This window comes from Grus americana (genome assembly GCF_028858705.1).
Source record: "Grus americana isolate bGruAme1 chromosome 27 unlocalized genomic scaffold, bGruAme1.mat SUPER_27_unloc_14, whole genome shotgun sequence".
NCBI lineage: Eukaryota > Metazoa > Chordata > Aves > Gruiformes > Gruidae > Grus > Grus americana.
This window is the reverse complement of record NW_026561296.1, coordinates 1-19,829: the sequence shown is the minus strand read 5'-3', so window position 1 is coordinate 19,829 and position 19,829 is coordinate 1. Positions and strand designations below refer to the sequence as shown.

At 69.7% G+C, this 19,829-nt stretch overlaps 2 protein-coding genes across 2 annotated transcripts; one reads left to right on the top strand and one right to left on the bottom strand.

The window, feature by feature from the left end:
- Positions 1–12: 12 nt before the first annotated feature.
- CIC (capicua transcriptional repressor) lies at positions 13–12,019 on the bottom strand. The gene is made up of 6 exons (XM_054811335.1): positions 11,870–12,019; positions 8,234–10,526; positions 2,499–2,651; positions 2,198–2,391; positions 1,961–2,084; positions 13–200 (listed from the first exon to the last, which is right to left on the bottom strand). Exons 2-4 carry the CDS (start codon positions 10,488–10,490, stop codon positions 2,201–2,203), a joined length of 2,601 nt encoding a protein of 866 aa, XP_054667310.1. The 5' UTR covers positions 10,491–10,526; positions 11,870–12,019; the 3' UTR covers positions 13–200; positions 1,961–2,084; positions 2,198–2,200.
- Positions 12,020–12,898: 879 nt separating this feature from the next.
- On the top strand, positions 12,899–19,823 carry ERF (ETS2 repressor factor; the record flags this gene model as incomplete). The annotated part of the gene is made up of 4 exons (XM_054811336.1): positions 12,899–13,034; positions 17,498–17,732; positions 19,573–19,688; positions 19,770–19,823. Coding segments are annotated over exons 1-4 (427 nt in total), but the record flags the coding sequence as incomplete, so codon positions are not given.
- Between the last annotated feature and the right edge of the window lie 6 nt (positions 19,824–19,829).

Genomic DNA, 19,829 nt, shown 5'->3' with positions numbered 1-19,829 from the left:
CCCCCCCCAGCCCCCACCTGGAAGGCGAGGTCGTGGTACTTCTGCTTCTCGCGCGGCCCCAGCGCGTACCACCACTCGCCCAGGATCTTGCTCACGGTGCGGTTGTCCTGGTTCGGGTGCCGCTGGTGCACGAGCGCCCGGTGCCGCTTGCTGAAGATCATGAAGGCGTTCATGGGCCGCCGGATGTGGTCCTTGTCCCGCTGCGGGCAGGGGGCGGGGTCAGCCGGGGGCGGGGCCAAGGGGAGGCCCCGCCCCTAAGGAGAGGGTGGGAGCAAGGGGAGGCCCCGCCCCTAGGGGGTGGGGCTAAGGGGAGGCCCCGCCCCCCCAAGGGAGCACATGGGGCCAAGGGAAACCCCGCCCCTTAGGGGAGGGTGGGGGCAAGGGGAGGCCCCGCCCCTAAGGGTGGGGCTAAGGGGAGGCCCCGCCCCCTAAGGGTGGGGCTAAGGGAGACTCTGCCCCTTCAGGGAGGGTGGGGCCAAGGGGAGGCCCCACCCCTGGGGGTGGAGCTAAGGGAAACCCCACCCCAATGGGGAGGGTGGGGCTGGGGAGGCCACGCCCCTATGGGTGGGGCTAAGGGGAGGCCCCGCCCCTTGGGGAGGGGCTAAGGGGAGGCCCCGCCCCTTCAGGGAGGGTGGGGCCAAAGGGAGGCCCCGCCCCTGGGGGTGGGGCCAAGGGAGGCCCCGCCCCCCTAAGCGAGCACATGGGGCCAAGGGAAACCCCGCCCCTTAGGGGAGGGGGGCAAGGGGAGGCCCCGCCCCTGGGGGTGGGGCTAAGGGAAACCCCGCCCCTAAGGGTGGGGCTAAGGGGAGGCCCTGCCCCTTCAGGGAGGGTGGGGCTGGGGAGGCCCCGCCCCGGGGGTGGAGCTAAGGGAGACCCCGCCCAATGGGGAGGGAGGGGCCAAGAGGCCCTGCCCCTAGGGGGTGGGGCTAAGGGGAGGCCCCGCCCCTAAAGGGGAGGGTGGGGCCAAGGGGAGGCCCCACCCCTTCAGGGAGGGGAGGAGGAGGACTGGGTTGGGGGTGGGGTCAGCGCTAGACACGCCCACCAGGGGTGGGGGGAGGGGGACATGCCCCCAGGGGCGTGGCCAACGAGACCTTTCCTTATTAGGAAAAAAGGGGAGGGAGCAGGCACAGAGACATTTAGGGCAGTGTGGGGGTGGGGTCAGTGGTAGCCACGCCCCCGGGGGGGTGGGGCAGTGTGGGGACACACCCCCTTGGGGGCGGGGCAAGGGCTGGGCACACCCCCTTGGGGGCGGAGCCAGGGGCAGGCACAACCCACAATGGGGAGGGTGGCCAGGGGCGGGGCCAGAAGTGGCCACGCCCCCCGGAGGTGCAGCTGTGTGTGGCCACGCCCCCGCAGCAGGAGGAGCCAATGGGAACACAGCACCCAGGTGAGGGAAAGGCCGGGGGGGGGGGGCAGGATTGGGGTTGGCCACGCCCCCAGGGCAGAACAATGAGGCACCCACAGGCAGAGCTGGGGCGGGGCCAAGGGGGCGGGGCCAAGGGGGCGGGGCCAAGGGGTTCACCACACCCCCTTGCAGCTGACTCCGCCCCTTTGTCCCTTGCAGGGCTCCAGCCCCATAGCAGGGGGGTCTTGGGGGGCTCCAGCCCCATGGGGGGGGTCCAGCCCCATAGCGGGGGATCCAGCCCTATAGGGGGGGTTCTCTGGGGGCTCCAGCCCCATGGGGGTGTCCAGCCCCATAGCAAGGGGGTTCCAGTGCCCCACAGGGGGCTCCAGCCCCATAGCAAGGGGGGCCCGAGGGGGTCCAGCCCCACGGATGGGGGTCCCAGTGCCCCATGGTGGGGGTCAGCCCCATAGCAGGGGGTCCAGCCCCATAGCAGGGGGTCCCAGTGCCCCACTGGAAGGGGTCCAGCCCCACAGCGGGGCATCAGCCCCACAGAGGGGTCTTCAGCCCCACACGGGGGAGTTCCCAGCCCCACAGCGGGGTCCCCCAGCCCCCCACCTTGCTGGGGCTGCGCCCCTCCTTGTCGCCGTCCCTCTCCTTGGGCAGGGCGCTCAGCGACTGCGTCCGGCGCTTCCCCGGCCCCAGCGGCAGCGGCAGCTCGGGGGCCACGATCGACAGGAACCTGGGGAGGGGGGGGGACGGGACACCCCAAAAAGAGGTGAGGGGGGAGTGGGGGTGGGGAGCAGGACACCCCACACCCCCCCCCCCCCAACACCCCCCGCCCAGGCCGCTCACGCGTCATCGTGGTCGCTCTCGGTCTCGCTGTCCAGCCGGGGGGGGCCGGGCGGTTCCTCCTCCGGGCCGGGGGGGGCCGCGCTGGTGACGGGGGGCGCGGGAGGGGGGCTTGGGGGTCGCGTCGCCCCCCCGCAGCGCCCCGGTTCCGGCCCCCCCCGCTAATTCGGGAGCGATGGCTGCCGATTCGGGGGGCTCTGCCGGAGAAATCGGGGGGGGGGGGGGGTGAGATATGGGGATGCCCCCCCCCCCCCCCGTTACAGATGAGGAAGGGGTGGGTCGGGGGGGGGGAAGGGGGCGTTACCTTTGCTCTGATTGGCGGCGGCGGGGGGGTGATTGACGGGCTGGTGGCCCTGGGGGGGCTGGGGGGAGGCGTCGGGCTGGCTGGGCGCCAGGAAGGGCACGAGCGAGTGCCAGGGGAAGACGGGCACCGAGCGGGGCTCCACGTTGGTCCACACTGGGGGGAGGGAGGGGGGCGGGGCCAGCGAGAGAGGGCGTGGTCAGGTGAGGGGCGTGGCCGGGCAAGGCACGCCCCCTACAGGCCACGCCCCCACACCGCACTGTTCCTCTCACACAGGGGCGCAGCCGGGCGGGGGGCGTGGCCAGGGCTGAGACACGCCCCCTCTAGGCCACGCCCCCTCTAGGCCACGCCCCCCCGCTGGAGCATCTCACCCAAGGGGGTGGGGTCAGGTGGGGGCGTGGGCACAGGTCACATGCCCCTCTAAGCCACGCCCCCCTCTAAGCCACGCCCCCCTCTAAGCCACGCCCCCCTCTAAGCCACGCCCCCCTCTAAGCCACGCCCCCGCGCTGGAGCATCTCACACACAGGGGGGGCGGCGGCGGCACACGCGTGTCGGTGCGCGATGGGGGTGCGCGATGGGGGTGCGTGTCACGGGCGTGTTCGCGCGGGGGAGCGTGCGGAGCGTCCTCACGCGCGTGTTAACACGCCCAGGCCGGAAGCGCGTCGCGCGGGAGGAGCGTGACTACACACGCGTGTGGCACGCGAAGGGACACGGCTACGCACGCGTCCCCAGGGGGGTGTTGCACGCCAGGAGCATCGCTACGTGCGTGTAACACGTGAATCGTCGTTACGCGCCTGGCCCTGAACTGTGACGCGCGGGAGGAGCGTCGCCACACGCGTGCGACACGCAACATCGCTGCACGCGCGCGTAACGCGCGAGGCATCGCTACACGCGTGTCGTGGGCTGCGACGTTATGCTACATGTGTGTAACATGTGAATCGCCGTTACACGCCTGGCCCGGAACTGTGTCGCGTGGAAGGAGCGTCGCTACACGCGTGCGACACGTGAAGTATCACTGCGTGTAACACGTGAAACCGCTACACGCGCGTCCTGGGGCGTGTTGCACGCCAGGAGCATCACCACACGCGTGTAACACGCAAACTGTCGTTACACGCCTCGCCCGGAACTGTGTCCCACAGAACGAGTGTCACTGCACGCGTGTAACACGCAAAGCATCGCTACACACAAGACATGAAGCATCACTACACACGTGTCCTGGGGCATGTTGCACGCCAGGAACATTGTTACACGCATGTTACGTGTGAAGCATTGTTACACGCCTGTCCCGGAACTGCATCGCACAGGAGGAGCATCGCTACGTGCGTGTAACACGCAAAGCATCACCACACACGTGTGTAACACGCAAAGCATCGCCACACGTAATACACGAAGGATCGCTACACGCGCGTCCTGGGGCGTGTAACACGCCAGGAGCATCGTTACACGTGTGTAACACGTGACTCCTCATTACACGCCTGTCTCACAGCTCCCTCACACACCCGGAGCGTCGCTACATGTATGCAACACGCGTGTCCCTGAGGCATCTCGCACGCCAGGAGTGTCGTTGCACGTGTGATACGTGAAGCACCGTTACACGCGTGTCCCGGGGCGTGTTGTACGCCCCGAGCATTATTACACGTGCGTTACGCGTGAAACATCGTTACGCAGCTGGCCTAGAGACGCGTCACACGCCAGAAGCATCGCTACACACGTGTCACATGTGAAGCATCACTACACACGTGTCACGGGGCCGTGTGCACACCAGGAGCATCACTACACGTGTGTAACACGTGAAGCAGCGCTACACGCGTGTCCCTGCAGGTCTCACACACCAAGAGCGTCTTTACACACGTGTGGCGCGGGAAGCATCATTACACACGTGTCCTGGGGGGTGCGTGACACGCCAGGAGCAATGATACGTGTGTGCGTCACGTGAACAATCACCACACGCGTGTTTTCAAGCTACGTAACGCGCCCTGAGCATCGCCACACGTATGTAACACGTGAAGTACCGTTACACACGTCTGCCAGGCCTGTGTTGCACACCAGGAGCATCCCTACACGCGTGCAACGCGTGAACCATCATCGCACACGTGTCCTAGAGCTACGTAACACGCCAGAAGCATCTTTACACGTGTGCAACACCAAAGCGTCGCTACGCACGTGTCCTGCACACCAGGAGCGTCCCTACACGCGTGTAACACAAGGAGCGTCCCCACGCGTGCGTCCTAGAGCCAGATGAGCATCCCTACACGCATGTAACACGAGGAGCATCCCTACACGCGTGTAACGCAAGGAGCATCTGTACACGTGTGCAACACAGAGCGTCCCTACGCACGTGTAACAGTAGGAGCGTCCCTACACGCGTGTCCCGTGGTTGTGCAACACGCCGGGAGCATCCCCACACGCGCGTGCAGCAGCCGTGCGACGCACCACGAGCACCGCGACAGGCGTGTGACACTCAGCATCCCCACGCGCGTGTCCCGCGGCCGCGTGCCCCTCCCCCCCCCCTCGCCCCGGGGAACATCCCCACACGCGTGTGACACGCAGCGTCCCCGCACGCCCGCCCCGTGTGTGTGTCCCCGGCGAGGGCACACGCGTGTGCGACGGCCCCGGGGCGGTGCCGGCTCTGCCGGGAAGCGCCGGCTCCGCGGTTTCCTCCGCTCCGGCCGCCCCATTGGGGGGGGGGGGGCGTGGGGGGGCTCCCACGGGGAAACTGAGGCTCGGCCACGCCCCACGCTCCCCATCCCCCCCCCCCCGGACACCTGGGGACCCCCCCAGCCCCCCCCAAATCCTCACAAGGGACCCGAGGGTCCACCCCCCCCCATCCTGCCATAGACCCCCCCCAAAACCCCCAAATTCCTCCTAAACGGCCTCAAAAAGCCCCGAAGCCTCTCGCAGACCCCCAAAACCTCACACGACCCCCCCAAAACCTCACACGACCCCCCCAACATCCCTTCAGAGACCCCAACATCCCCCCGTAACCCCCCAACCCCCCTCCCAGACCCCAAAACCTCACGCGATCCCCCCAAATCTCCTCAGAGAGCCCAACATCCCCTCAGAAACCCCCTCGCAACCCCCCAAATCCCCTCGTAACTCCCCAAACCCCCTCACGACCCCCCCAAATCTCCTCAGAGACCCCAGCATCTCCTCACGGACCCCCCAATCCCCTCGCAGACCCCCCAAATCCCCTCGCAGACCCCTCCGGTGCCCTCACAAACATCAACATCCCCTCACAATTCCCCTCGCAACCCCCAAATCTCCTCACAGACCCCCCAAAACCCCTCACAGACCCCAACATCCCCTCACAAATCCCCCAAATTCCCTCGTAACCCCCCAAAATCCCCTCACAACCCCCCAAAGCCTCACACAAACCCCCAAAGCCTCACGCAAACCCCTCCAACGCCCTCACAAACCTCAACATCCCCTCACAATTCCCCTCACAACCCCCAAACCTCCTCATAAACCTCCCAAAATCCCTCACAGACCCCAACATCCCCTCACAAACCCCCCGAATTCCCTCGTAACCCCCCCAAATCCCCTCACAACGTCCCCAAAACCCCTCGCAGACCCCCAATCCCCTCACAGCCCCCAACCTCTCCTCACAATTCCCCTCAAAACCCCCAAATCTCCTCATAAACCCCCCAAAATCCCTCACAGATCCCAACATCCCCTCACAATTCCCCTCACAGAACCCCCAAATTCCCTCGTAACCCCCCAAATCCCCTCACATCCCCTCACAAACCCCCCGAAACCCCTCAGAGACCCCAACATCCCCTCACAATTCCCCTCACAACCCCCAAATCTCCTCACAAACCCCCCAAAACCCCTCGCAGACCCCGACATCCCCTCACAAATCCCCTCGCGACCCCCCAATCCCCTCAGAGACCCCCCGAATCCCCTCACAAATCCCCTCAGAACCCCCCAATTCCCCTCACAACCCGCAACATCCCCTCACAAACCCCCCAAATCTCCTCACATCCCCTCACAAACCCCCCGAAACCCCTCAGAGACCCCAACATCCCCTCACAATTCCCCTCACAACCCCCAAATCTCCTCACAAACCCCCCAAAACCCCTCGCAGACCCCGACATCCCCTCAGAGACCCCCCGAATCCCCTCACAAATCCCCTCAGAACCCCCCAATTCCCCTCACAACCCGCAACATCCCCTCACAAACCCCCAAATCTCCTCACAAACCCCCCCAAAACCCCCTCGCAGCCCCCGACATCCCCTCACAAATCCCCTCACAGACCCCCCCCCGAATCCCCTCGTAACCCCCCAAAATCCCCTCACAACCCCCCAATCGCCTCGCAGACCCCCCCGACCCCTTCGCAACCCCCGACATCCCCTCACAAATCCCCTCGAAACCCCCAAAACCCCCCTCAGAACCCCCCAATTCCCCTCACGACGCCCCCCATCCACCCCCCCCCACCCCCCCTCCCGGCACTGACCGAACATGCCGAGGCCTCTCCGCGGGGCCGTGGCGGGGGGGAGGGCGGTGGAGGACATGGCGGGACCCGGGGGGAGAAGGGGGGGGGGGATCCCCGGTGATGGAGGGGCAAGGGGGGCGGGGGGAAAGAACCGGGGCGGGGAAGGGGGGGGGGGAACCGAACCGGGGGGACCCGAACCGGGGCCGGGGCCTCCGCCCGCGCCCGCCGCGCGCCAGCAAAGGGCGGCCGCCCCCCCCCCTTCTGCCCCCGCCCCCCCGCCGCCGCGCAGGCGCCGCCCGCCGACGCCCATTGGATGGCGCCCGCCCGTATGCAAATGAGGGCGCTTCCTCTGGCTATAAAACAGCCCCTCCCCCCCCCCCTCCTCCTCCTCCACCGCCTCCTCCGGGCCCCGCCCCGCGCTGCGCGCGCAACGCCCCGGCAGGCCACGCCCACCGCCACCGCCTGGCCACGCCCACCGCGCCTGACCACGCCCACGCCGCCAGGCCACGCCCACCGCCACCGCGCGGCCACGCCCACCGCGCGGCCACGCCCACCGCGCCCCCCCCACGCGCCTGGCCACGCCCCCCCCGCGCCGCGGAGCGAAGGGGGGGCGGGGGGGGGGGGGATCCGGTGTGACGCGGCCGTGACATCACCACGACGCGGCCGCGAGCCCGGTGGCGCGGCCGTGACATCACCGCCGCGCCCTAAGCCCTTGACGTCGCCCCCGGCTGCAACGCGGTGACGCCGCGACGCGGCTCCGCCATCACCGACGCACGGCTGTGACGTCGCCGCCGCGGGACCGCGACCTAGGAACCCCGGGACGCGGCTCCGACGTCGCCGCGGTGACGCAGCCGCGCCAAGCCGGGCCGCCGCTCTGACGCGCTCAGAACCCTCTGCCGCGGCCGTGACGTCACTCCGACGCAACAACCCGACGCGGCTCCGGCGCCGTTCCGACGCAGGCCGTGACCCGACCCGGACGTCACAACATCCCACGGCGCCACCGCCGCCGCTCTGACCTCACCGCGACCTCGCCCCGCCATGGCCGCGGGACCCTTCGGCCCGCCCCGTGACGCGGCTCTGACGTCACTCCCTCCCGCGCGCCAACGCCCTCTGACCTCATGCGCTCTCACGCGACACGCCCCGGTGGCCGCTCCCCGGCCCCTCGCACCCCCATCCCCCACCCCTCCCCCCTCTGCCCCTCCCCCACCCCTCCCCCCGCCCCTCCCCCTTTAGCCCCGCCCCCTTTAGCCCCACCCACCCCAAGCCCCGCCCCCTTTGCCCCCCCTCCCCTCCCCCCCCCCCGTACCTGTTCCGGGGCGCCCCATGACGATCTCCTTGCGGGGGGCCGGGGGGGCCCCGAAATCTCCGGGGACGAGGAGGGGGAGGAGGGCGGCGGGGGAGGGGTGGAAGGCGACGGGGTGCAGGGGGGGTCCCCCGAAAGCCGCCGGCGGGGGATGGGGGGGACCGGAGCGTTCTTGGGGGGCTGGGGGTGCGGAATTTGGGGGGGGTCGCGCCGGCGGTCGCAACCTGCCGGCGTTGATGGGGACGGGGGCGGCCAAGGGGGGTTTTTGGGGGGGGGGCAGGGGGCGAGGACGCGGGGGAGGGTCCGGTAACGGCACCTCGGGGTTCCGTACGATAACGGGGGACCCCCGCGGCACCGCCGGCACCCGCCGCGCCCCCGGGCCGGGATCCGCCGTTAAGCCGGCGGGAGAACGGGGGGCAAAAAGAGGGGAGAGGGCTCGAAAACCGGCCCCTCCCCCACCCAAAACCCCCCCTCCCCCATCTTGGGGTTCGGGGGGGGGGTCGGGTTTTCGTTTACCCGGGCTGAGGGGGACGGTGAAGGTCAAGTTGGTCTGAAAAGTCGGGGGGACCCCGGAGGGAGGACGGGGGCGGGGAGGAGGCGGGGGAGGGGGAGGAGGCGGTGGACTGAGCCCCTCCCCCGGTCTGGGGGTCCCGGCGCTGAGGTGTCGTCCGCGAGCTCGCGGCGAAGCGGTGACTGGGCTAAAATTTGCGGGTCTGAACCCGAAAAGCGGAGAGGGGGAAGGGGAAGGGGTGGGGGAAAAAGGGGACTGGGTGGAAGCGGGAGAAAAACTGGGGGTCCCCGAGCGGGAGCTGCCCAGCGACACCAACATGACGGCGGCTTCGCACTCGTCGAATTCGAAACGGGATAAATCCGCCGGCGGCGGCGGAGGCGGCGGCGGAGGCGGCGGAGGCGGCGGAGGGACGACCCCCCCTAATCGCGCCCGGGGGTCCCCTTCGCTTTCCCGCGACGTCTCGTCCCATTCGAAATCGACCGCGCCGTCGCGTTGCGGCGGCGGGACGGCGACGACTGCGGCTGCGGCGACGCGGTTTTCGGGGAGCCCCTCCAGTTCTTTGGTGCGCATGGAGAGGTGACGCGAGCAGTAACCGCGTCGCTGCGATTCCTTGGTGCAGCCGTCGCGGGAGCAGAGGCGCCGCCATTGTTTGCCGTTGAATTTCTTGCGGATGCCGTTGGGGGTGCAGACGACGTCGCCCTTTTTGTATTTGGGTTGGGGGGTGACGGCTGCCGAGGAGGAGGAGGAGGAAGAGGAGGAGGAAGAGGAAGAGGAAGAAGGAGGAGGCGGCGGCGGCGGGACGGCGGCGCTCAGCTTGGAGACTTCGACGTCTTCGGGTTGTTTCGAGGCGGTTTCGTCGTTGGCGATGACGTCATCGGCGGCGTCGCTCGTAGGGTTCCAAGGAGGACGCAGGAGACGCAGACCGGAACGCGGGACCCAAACGGGAGGAGCGGACGGCGGCGGGGCGAAACGGACGCGGTAAGACGGGGGTTTGGCGCTCACCTCCACCACCGTCCCTTGACGGTAAAGGGTCTCGGCCGGATCCAGACGGGCGCAAACGGGGGTCCCAACCCCCAAAGCGCCCGCGGGCGGGGTCGCGTCTAACACCACGTCGGGGGGATCCCCTAAAAAACATCCTTCTAGATAAGTGATGTTACGATCGCCGGCGAATTGAACCCCTAAATCTTGCCCTCGTCGGATTTGTTTCACCACGGCCGGTTGGAAAACGCCGTCGCGACGCGCCAAGACCCTTTGACAACGTAAACGGCGGAAAACGGCGTCGGAAGGGTGAGGGGGGTCGCAGGGAAACGACCCCCCCCCTTCGTCGGCGGAATGTTCGCTGGCCGTGTCGGTGCTGGAACAGCCGCTGCCGGCCGCGCCGATGTCGCCGCCGCCGCCGGCGCCGGAGGAGGAAGAGGAAGAGGAGGAAGATGCTGCGGTGGTGGCGGCGGTGGGGGGTTTTTTTCGGGGCGCTCGGGATTTGAAGGTGGCGGTTTTGCGGCTGGGGGGGGGGTCGTCGGGGAGAGACGGCCCCTGGGGGGGGCTGGAGGACGGCGGGGTGACGACGGAGCCTTCGGCGGTACCGTCGCCCGTTTCGCCGGAGTCTTCCTCGACGCCGGCGACTCCTTCGCGACGTTTGGGGGCTTTGGGGCGGCTCGGGGCGGGGGGGCCGGCGCGACCCCCCGAGGAGGAAGAGGAGGAAGAGGAGGAGGAAGACGAGGAGCCGCCAGCCTTCCTCGCCGGCTTCATCGTCCTCCCGCCGGCCCGGGAGCCGCCGTGGGGTTTCTGCGGGGAGAAGATGGGGGGAAGGGGGGGGGTTAGATTGGGGGGGGGGAGGGGAGGGGGGCAGCACCCCCAAATGTGGGGGCACAGAGAGACCCCCCCCTCCCCCGAATAACCCCATGGTGGGGGGGGAGGGGACACTGCGACCCCCGTGACACCCCTTGGGGGGGGTGGGGCAGGACCCTTGGGGGGGGGGTGACACCTTGGGGGGGGTGACACCCCCAAAGCACCCCAAATCCTGAGGCACGAGACCACGGGGGGGGGGGGGGGGAGGGGAGGGGTGCCCCCCCCCAGCCCCCACTAGGCCTCACCCCCCACCCCCCGTTACCAGCAGGGGGGGTGTGGGGGTGTCACCCCCCATCCCCCCAGCGAGGAGAAAGGGGGGGACCCCCCTAAACCGGGGGGAGGGGGGGGGGCAGCACTTTTTTGGGGGGGGGCCCCGCCCCCCCCCGAGGGGTGACACGTCACGAACCCCCCCAAGTGCCCCCCCCCTCCGCCTGCCCTGCCCCTCCCCCGGGGTGCTGACCCCTCTCTCCCCCTCCCCCGTTTTGGGGGTGCCCCCCCCCCGGTACCTGCGCCCCCTCCGCAGCCGCCCGGGCCCCGCCGGAGCCCCCTTTACTCCAGCCGACAAAATGGTGAATGAACCCGGACCAGCTGGCGCCGCCGACCAATCAGAGGCCACAACCGCTTGACGGGCGGGAGCCGAGGCCAATGGGCAGAGCGCGGAAACCCGACGGCGATCCCGCCCTCTCCCCTCCCGAACGGCGCTGACAGTGGCCAATGGCGGTGGGAGGAGGGCGGGGCGGCGCGTACAGTAGCCAATAGGAGGAGGGGGAGGGCGGGGTCAAGCCGGGCCCGGACTTGTTTACCTGGCGCCGCGCGCGAGGGGAGGGGCGGATTGGGGAGGGGGGGGGGGCGCGGGCGCGGTGCACGCCGGGACGGGGAGTCCCGCGCAAGGCACGCCGGGAGTTGTAGTCCGCGCGGGGCACGCCGGGAAAGGGCCTGCGGCCGGCCCCGCGCCTGCGGCCTACAACTCCCAGCGCGCTCCGCGGCGCGCAAAGCCCCCTGGGAGCCGTAGTCCGCCGAGCTGGGAGGACTCCACTTCCCGGCCTGCCCCGCGGCGGCCCCGCCTCCTTCCTCCTCCTCCTCCTCCTCCTCTCCCCCCTCCCCCCTCTCCCTTACCCCCCCCTCCCCCCCCCCCCCCCTCCGAGCCGGCGGGGTCCAACTCCCGGGAGAGGGGGAGGGGGGGTCCCGGTCCCCTTCGCGGAGGAAAGGGTGGGGGGTGGTGGTGGTGGGGGTCGCGTTTGCATGCGGTTTGCATCTCATTAGCATATTGATGAGCTCACCCGGCGGCCTCTCCCGGCGCCGTCTGGCCCCGTCCGGGCCCCTCGCGCTTCCCCTCAGCAACAGCGGAGCCGCCGCCGGCACCGACCAATCAGCGTCCGCGCCGGCCGACACGCCCCGCCTACTCCGCCCCCCACGTGGGGCCGGAGAAGGCGGGGCACTCCTCAACCAATCCGAAGCCGGGGCGGCCGAGAGATGAGGTCACCGCTGCGCCCTCCCATTGGACGAAGGCGACGACCAATCGCCGCGCCGCCTGAGGTGGTGGGGGGGGAGAAGGGGGCGGGGCGAGGGAAGAGGCGGGTGTGACACGCTGGAGCGCGCTTGGCCACGCCCCCTCGCTTAGCTCCTCCCCCAGCGCCGCTAAGCCACGCCCTCCGCCGCTAAGCCACGCCCCCGCCGCCGTTAAGCCACGCCCCCCGCGGCTCCGCGCATGCGCGCTGCTTCCCGCTCCCCCTCCCTTCCCGATCGTGCCTCAGTTTCCCCACGGACCCCCCCTCCCCCCCCCCACGGGGCCGGGAGGGGGTGTGGGGAGGGGGGGGGAGGGGCGCTAATGCATCTCGCGCCGCCGACTTCCCGCCAGGGGAAGCTGAATAATTAATGAGGCTATTTATAGCCGGGGGGGGGAGGGGCCGGCGCCAGGGACGGTGGGGGGGGGGGAGGGGTCCCGTGCAAACCCCACGTGCACGAGCGTGCCCCCACCCCCCCCCGCGGTTGCATCATTCCCCACCCACCCCCCCCCCAAATTCCCGCGCGCGGCTCCTTTAAACACCCCCCCTCCCCCCACCGAGCCCCCGTGCGGGGAGGGGGCGTGGCCAAGGCGGCGCGCGCGCGCAGAGGGGGGAGGGGCGGGGCTCCGTTTCCACGACGACGCGGCGCTGACGCAGCGACACCACCCCCCCTCCCCCCCCCCCCACCCCACCCCGCGTGTGTTTGGGGGGGGGGAGGGGAAGGGAGGGGGAGGGGCGGGGCGTGGGCGTGCGGCGCCGGCGCGGGGGCGGGGCGGGGCGTGGCCCCGAGGGGGGAGGGGCGGGGCCCGCGTGGAGGCAGAGGGAGGGGGGGAGGGGGGAGAGGAGGAGGAGGGAGGAGGGAGGAGGGGGGGAGGGGGGGGGGCGCCGCGAGCGCGACGGCGGCGGCAGCGCGGAGCCATGAAGACCCCGGCGGACGCAGGTGGGGACTGAGCCCCTCCCCCCCCACCCCACGCGAGACCGAGGTGGGGGGGAGGGGGGGGGGTGCGCGCGAAACTTTACGGGGGGAATCCCCCACCCCCCACCCCCCCCCCGTGGTGGTGGGGGGGGGGAGGAGGCGGGGGGGGGGGGGGAGGAACTTTGCGCCCACCCCCCCCCCCCACGCGCGCGCCGCAAACTTTCCACCTCCCCCCCCCCCAACAGCGCGCCCACACGTGGGGGAGGGGGGGTCCACGCGTGAAAGTCGCACGCGGGTGGTTGGGGGGGTGGGGGGGGGGGAGGGAAGAGTCAGGCGCCCCCCCCCCTCCCCCACGCGAGTCCGGCCGGAGTTTCCACGCCGGGACCTGTTGCGTCCCCCGCCCCCCCCCCACTTTTTCCACGCGGGGAGGGGGGGGGCAATTTCCCCTCCCCCCCCCCGCGTTTCCCCACTCTCCCGTGGGGAGCGCTGATTATTGGGGGGGGGGGATGGGGGGGGCGCCGCTCGCCCCCTCCCCCACGTGCGTGGGGGGGGTTGTTTGGGGGGGGGAGGGGCTGTGCCACGTTGTGTGTTTTTAAGGGGGGGTGTGGGACCGCCCCTCCCCCCTCCTCCTCCTCGCGTGGGGGGGGGGCTGTTTGCGTGGGGGGGGTTAATGAGGGGAGGGGGCGGGGGAGGGCTAATTGCGGTTTCCTTATATGGGCAGGGGCCCCAAGCCCCGCCCCCTCCCCCCTCCCCTCCCCCCCCCAGGAATCCGGTCGGGCCGGAGTCGCGATCGCGATCGCGCTTGTTCAAACTTGTCCCCTCCCCCCCCCAACCCCCCACCCCCCTCTGGCCACGCCCCCGCCCTCGCGCCTGGCCACGCCCCCCCGGTAGACTCCGCCCACGGCCACGCCCACGCGCGCCCCGAAGCGCGCCCCCTGGCGGCGGGGAGGAGTGGGGGGGGGGATTTTGGGGGGGGGGTGTTTTTGCGCCCCATAAGTGTGGGGCAGGGGGTGGGGGGAACCCCCTAAGTTTGAAGGGGGAGGTGGGGGGGGGGTGTCCGTGCGCCCCATAAGTGTGGGGCAGGGGGTGAGGGGCGGCCCCCTAAGTTTTGGGGGGGGAGGGGAGGTGGATGAGTCAGAAGGGGGGGGGGGAGGGGAAGGAGGGGGAGGGGGGGGTCCTCGTGGCCCCCCCCCCCCCCGGCCCGGGGGTGTCTGGCGGTGCCGGCCGGGAACAGAGGCCCATTGACGGGGCCGGCGGCGCCGCTGATGTCACAGCCCTGCCCCCCACCCCCCCCCCCCCCCCCCCCCCCCCCCCCCCCCCCCCCCCCCCCCTAATTAACCAGAACAGGCCCCTGAGTGTGTGCGTGGTGGGGGGAGGAGGGGGGCACCCACCGCCCCTCCCCCACCCAGGGCACCTGGCCACCAGAGATGGGGGGTGCCCCATAGCCGGGGGGGGGGGGGGGGGGGGCACCCTGTGCCCTAGAGGTGCTGGTTATGGGGCGCTGGTTATGGGGCACGCACATCTGTGGGGCGCTGGTTATGGGGTGAGTGGTTATGGGGCACCCACATCTGTGGGGCGCTGGTTATGGGGTGAGTGGTTATGGGGTGCCCCACATCCATGGGGTGCCGGTTATGGGGTGCCCCACATCCATGTGGAGCTGGTTATGGGGTGCCCCACATCCCAAGGAAGCCGGTTATGGGGCGACTGGTTATGGGGTGCCCCACATCCATGGGGTGCCGGTTATGGGGTGCCCCATATCCTAAGGAAGCCGGTTATGGGGTGACTGGTTATGGGGCACCCACATCTGTGGGGCGCTGGTTATGGGGTGCCCCGTGTCCATGGGGTGCCGGTTATGGGGTGCCCCACATGCTAAGGCAGCCGGTTATGGGGTGATTGCTGGTTATGGGGCACCCTGTGCCCTAGAGGTGCTGGTTATGGGGTGCTGTTTATGGGGCACCCCGTTATGGGGCACCCATCTCCATGGGGAGCCAGTTATGGGGTGCCCCACATCTTAGGGAAACCAGTTGTGGGGTGATTGGTTATGGGGTGCCGGTTATGGGGCACCCCATGTCCATGGGGAGCTGGTTATGGGGTGACTGGTTATGGGGTGACTGGTTATGGGGTGCTGGTTATGGGGCACCCTGTGCCCTAGAGGTGCTGGTTATGGGGCCACCCAGTTATGGGGCACCCCATGTCCTAAGGAAGCCGGTTATGGGGTGCTGGTTATGGGGCACCCCGTGCCCTAGAGGTGCTGGTTATGGGGCACCCACATCCATGTGGAGCTGGTTATGGGGTGCCCCACATCCATGGGGTGTTGCTTATGGGGTGCCCCCCATCCTAAGGAAGCCGGTTATGGGGTGAGTGGTTATGGGGTGCCCCACATCCATGGGGTGCCAGTTATGGGGTGCCCCACATCCATGTGAAGCTGCTTATGGGGTGCCCCACATCCATGGGGTGCCGGTTATGGGGTGCCCCACATCCATGGGGAGCTGGGGGTGCCTGACAGCTCCATCCCCCCCAAACCCGGGGTGGTTTTTTTTTGGGGGGGGGGGGGGGCCCGCACGCACCTCCCCCGTGGGGTTATTTTTAGCGTCTCCGGTTGCCTGGCAACGGGGCGCAGCCCTGTGGGGGGGGGGGGGAGGGGGGGGGCAGCGCTTTGGGCCCCCCCCCAATTCCCGCAGCGCCGTGGGGGGGGGGCCGGGGGGGGGCCGGGGCAGGTGAGATCATCGCGGCCGCGGCTCCATTACGGCCTCTGCATTATTGATGCGTCCGTCGCGACGGCGACGGGGTGGGGGGGGTGGGGGGGCCTGTACACACCCCCACCCCCCCACCCCCACCCCAACCCCCATCGCCGCCCCATAGCCGGCGATGTGGGGCGCTGCCCCATAGCAGCACCCCCAAAGGGGTGTCCCCCTCGGGGGGGGAGGGGAACAGGTGGGGGGGGGGGACTTGGGGGGCAGAGAACAGGACTTGGGGGGCAGAGGACAGGACTTGGGGGGCAGAGGAAGGGCTTGGGGGGCAGAGGATGGGACTTGGGGGGCAGAGGAAGGACTTGGGGGGCAGAGAACGGGACTTGGGGGGCAGAGGAAGGACTTGGGGGGCAGAGGAGAGACTTGGGGGGCAGAGGATGGGACTTGGGGGGCAGAGGAAGGACTTGGGGGGCAGAGGAGAGACTTGGGGGGCAGAGGAGAGACTTGGGGGGCAGAGGATGGGACTTGGGGGGCAGAGGAAGGACTTGGGGGGCAGAGGAGAGACTTGGGGGGCAGAGGAGGGACTTGGGGGGCAGAGGGGGGGTCCCAGACAAAGGGCCGTTGTCTGCGAGCGCTGACCTCAGCCCCGAACCATCCCGCCGTGGCACGGCCCCCCCGGGGGCAGTCGTGGGGCTGGGCCCCGGTTTGGGGGGGCCGTGGGGGGTTTGGGGGGGCCCCGGGGGGGTGTTGGGTGTCACCAGGGGGGAGGGGGGGGGGTTGGCGGGCAGCCCGGGGCTGGGGGAGGGGCCGGTTTCCTGCCCCCCTCCCTCCCCCCCCCATTCGCCGTGGGGTGACGCGAGAACCTCGGGGATGGGGAGGGGGGTTAACCCCTGCCGGGCTGGGGCGGCTGCCCCCCAAGTCCTGCCCCACGGCGGGGGGGGGGGGACACACGACAGCCAGGTATCTGGCCCCCCAAGTCTTCCTGCCCCACACTGGAGCCAGGACCCAGATGTTCAGGCCCCCCATTTCCCCCTGCCCCACAGCGGGATGAGGGGGGGTGGAATTCAGACGTCTGGTGCCCCAAATCCTGCCCCATAGCAGGGTGGGACCCAGCTGTCCAGCCCCCCAAGTCCTGCCCCACGGTGGGATGAGCGAATCACGAGTCCAGCCCCCCACATCCTGCCCCACGGCGGGGTCAGGGCCCCAGGCGCTCAGCCCCCCAAGTCCTGCCCCACGGCAGGGATCAGGGAATCACGTGTCCAGCCCCCCAAGTCCTGCCCCATAGCAGAGCAGGACCCACGTATTCAGCCCCCAAATCCTGCCCCATGGCAGGATCAGGGCCCCAAGCGCACAGCCCCCCAAGTCCTGCCCCACGGCGGGATCAGGGAATCGTGTTTCCACCCCCCCACGCACATCCTGCCCCACGGCGGGATCAGAGCCCCAGGCCCTCAGCCCCCCAAATCCTGCCCCACAGCAGGGATCAGAGCCCCAGGCCCTCAGCCCCCCAAATCCTGCCCCACGCCAGCGCCGAGGCCCTCAGTCCCCCAAATCCTGCCCCACAGCAGGGATCAGAGCCCCAGGCCCTCAGCCCCCCAAATCCTGCCCCACGCCAGCGCCGAGGCCCCAAATATCCCCCCCCAGCCCCCTCAGCCGCCCTCCCTGCTGTGCCGCAGGGGTCAAACCCGTGTCGTCCCCCCCCCCCCCATTCTTCCGCCCCACGTTTCCCCCTACCCCACACTTATGGGGCGATCTCTTTCCCAACTCTTTCCCCGTGTTTCCCCCCCCCGCCCCCCGCAGGTTTCGCCTTCCCGGACTGGGCGTACAAGCCGGAGTCGAGCCCGGGGTCGCGGCAGATCCAGCTCTGGCACTTCATCCTGGAGCTGCTGCGCAAGGAGGAGTACCGGGAGGTGATCGCCTGGCAGGGCGACTACGGCGAGTTCGTCATCAAGGACCCCGACGAGGTGGCCCGGCTGTGGGGCGTGCGCAAGTGCAAACCCCAGATGAATTACGACAAGCTCAGCCGGGCGCTCAGGTGGGGTTCGTTGTGGGGGGGGGGGGGCGGGGGGGTTCCCCCTCGGGGTCCGTTTGTGGCCCCCGTATCGCGGCGGCGCCTTTGTCCCGGGTGTCGGAGTTTCCCCGAGCGCCGTGGGTCTGTTGGTGGGGTGGGGACCCCCAGGGGGTCACCATGACCTGGGTGTGCGGGCCCCACGTCTGCCCCATAACCAGGGGGCTGAGGGGTCTGGGCCCCACGTCTGCCCCACAACCAGTAGACCCAGGTGTGCGGGCCCCACATCTGCCCCACAACCAGTAGACCCAGGTGTGCGGGCCCCACATCTGCCCCATAACTAGGGGGCTGAGGGGTCTGGGCCCCACGTCTGCCCCACAACCAGTAGACCCAGGTGTGCGGGCCCCACGTCTGCCCCACAACCAGTAGACCCAGGTGTGCGGGCCCCACATCTGCCCCATAACTAGGGGGCTGAGGGGTCTGGGCCCCACATCTGCCCCACAACCAGTAGACCCAGGTGTGTGGGCCCCACATCTGCCCCACAACCAGTAGACCCAGGTGTGCGGGCCCCACATCTGCCCCATAACTAGGGGGCTGAGGGGTCTGGGCCCCACGTCTGCCCCACAACCAGTAGACCCAGGTGTGCGGGCCCCACGTCTGCCCCACAACCAGTAGACCCAGGTGTGCGGGCCCCACATCTGCCCCATAACTAGGGGGCTGAGGGGTCTGGGCCCCACATCTGCCCCACAACCAGTAGACCCAGGTGTGCGGGCCCCACATCTGCCCCATAACTAGGGGGCTGAGGGGTCTGGGCCCCACGTCTGCCCCACAACCAGTAGACCCAGGTGTGTGGGCCCCACGTCTGCCCCACAACCAGTAGACCCAGGTGTGCGGGCCCCACATCTGCCCCATAACTAGGGGGCTGAGGGGTCTGGGCCCCACGTCTGCCCCACAACCAGTAGACCCAGGTGTGCGGGCCCCACATCTGCCCCATAACTAGGGGGCTGAGGGGTCTGGGCCCCACGTCTGCCCCACAACCAGTAGACCCAGGTGTGCGGGCCCCACGTCTGCCCCACAACTGATGGATTGAGGCATTTGGTTCTCACATCTGCCCCACAACCAGCAGACCCAGATATCCAGGCTTCACATCTGCCCCATAACCAGTAGACCTGAGCGTCTCAGCCCCACATCTGCCCCACAACCAGCAGACCCAGATGCCACCCCCCTCATCCCCGCTCCTCCTCTGTCCGCTCCTCTCACCCTGCATGTGGGTCGTGGGGGGGACCTGTGGGTCAGGGGGGGTCGGTCGCTGCCCCACACTTGTGGGTCGCGGTGGTTGGTTGCTGCCTCACACTTGTGGGTCGCGGGGGTTGCTGCCCCACACTTGTAGGACGGGGGAGGTCAGTTGCTGCCCCACACCTGTGGGTCACAGGGGTCGGTCGCTGCCCCACACTTGTGGATCATGGCGGCTGGTCGCTGCCCCACACTTGTGGGTCACAGGGGTCCGTCACTGCCCCACGCTTGTGGGTCATGGCGGCTGGTCGCTGCCCCACACTTGTGGATCATGGCGGCTGGTCGCTGCCCCACACTTGTGGGTCACGGAGGTCGGTCGCTGCCCCACACTTGTGGATCATGGCGGCTGGTCGCTGCCCCACACTTGTGGGTCATGGAGGTTGGTCGCTGCCCCACACTTGTGGATCATGGCGGCTGGTCACTGCCCCACACTTGTGGGTCACAGGGGTCCGTCACTGCCCCACGCTTGTGGGTCATGGAGGTCGGTCGCTGCCCCACACTTGTGGGTCATGGCGGCTGGTCGCTGCCCCACACTTGTGGGTCACAGGGGTCCATCCCTCCGTCTGCCCCCCAGGTACTACTACAACAAGCGGATCCTGCACAAGACCAAGGGGAAACGTTTCACCTACAAGTTCAACTTCAACAAGCTGGTGCTCGTTAATTACCCCTTCATCGACGTGGGGCTGGCAGGTAGCGGGGGAGGGGCCGGGCGGGGCCGGGCGGGGCAGGCGGGGCGTGGCCGGCCCCACCCTAACGCCCCTCCTCCCACAGGTCCCCCGTTACCGCAGAGCGCCCCGCCGTTACCGTCGGGGGGGTCCCGCTTCCGTTTCC

Bases quoted from the DNA above. Each gene is read 5' to 3' on its own strand.
- CIC (XM_054811335.1), bottom strand. From the start codon at position 10,490: ATGAAGCCGGCGAGGAAGGCTGGCGGCTCCTCGTCTTCCTCCTCCTCT. The intron at 2,652-8,233 runs GTACGGGGGGGG...CCCTCCCCCCAG, and splicing joins CATGGGGCGCCCCGGAACAG to TGTGGACCAACGTGGAGCCC. The intron at 2,392-2,498 runs GTAACGCCCCCT...TTTCTCCGGCAG, and splicing joins CGCCGCCAATCAGAGCAAAG to AGCCCCCCGAATCGGCAGCC.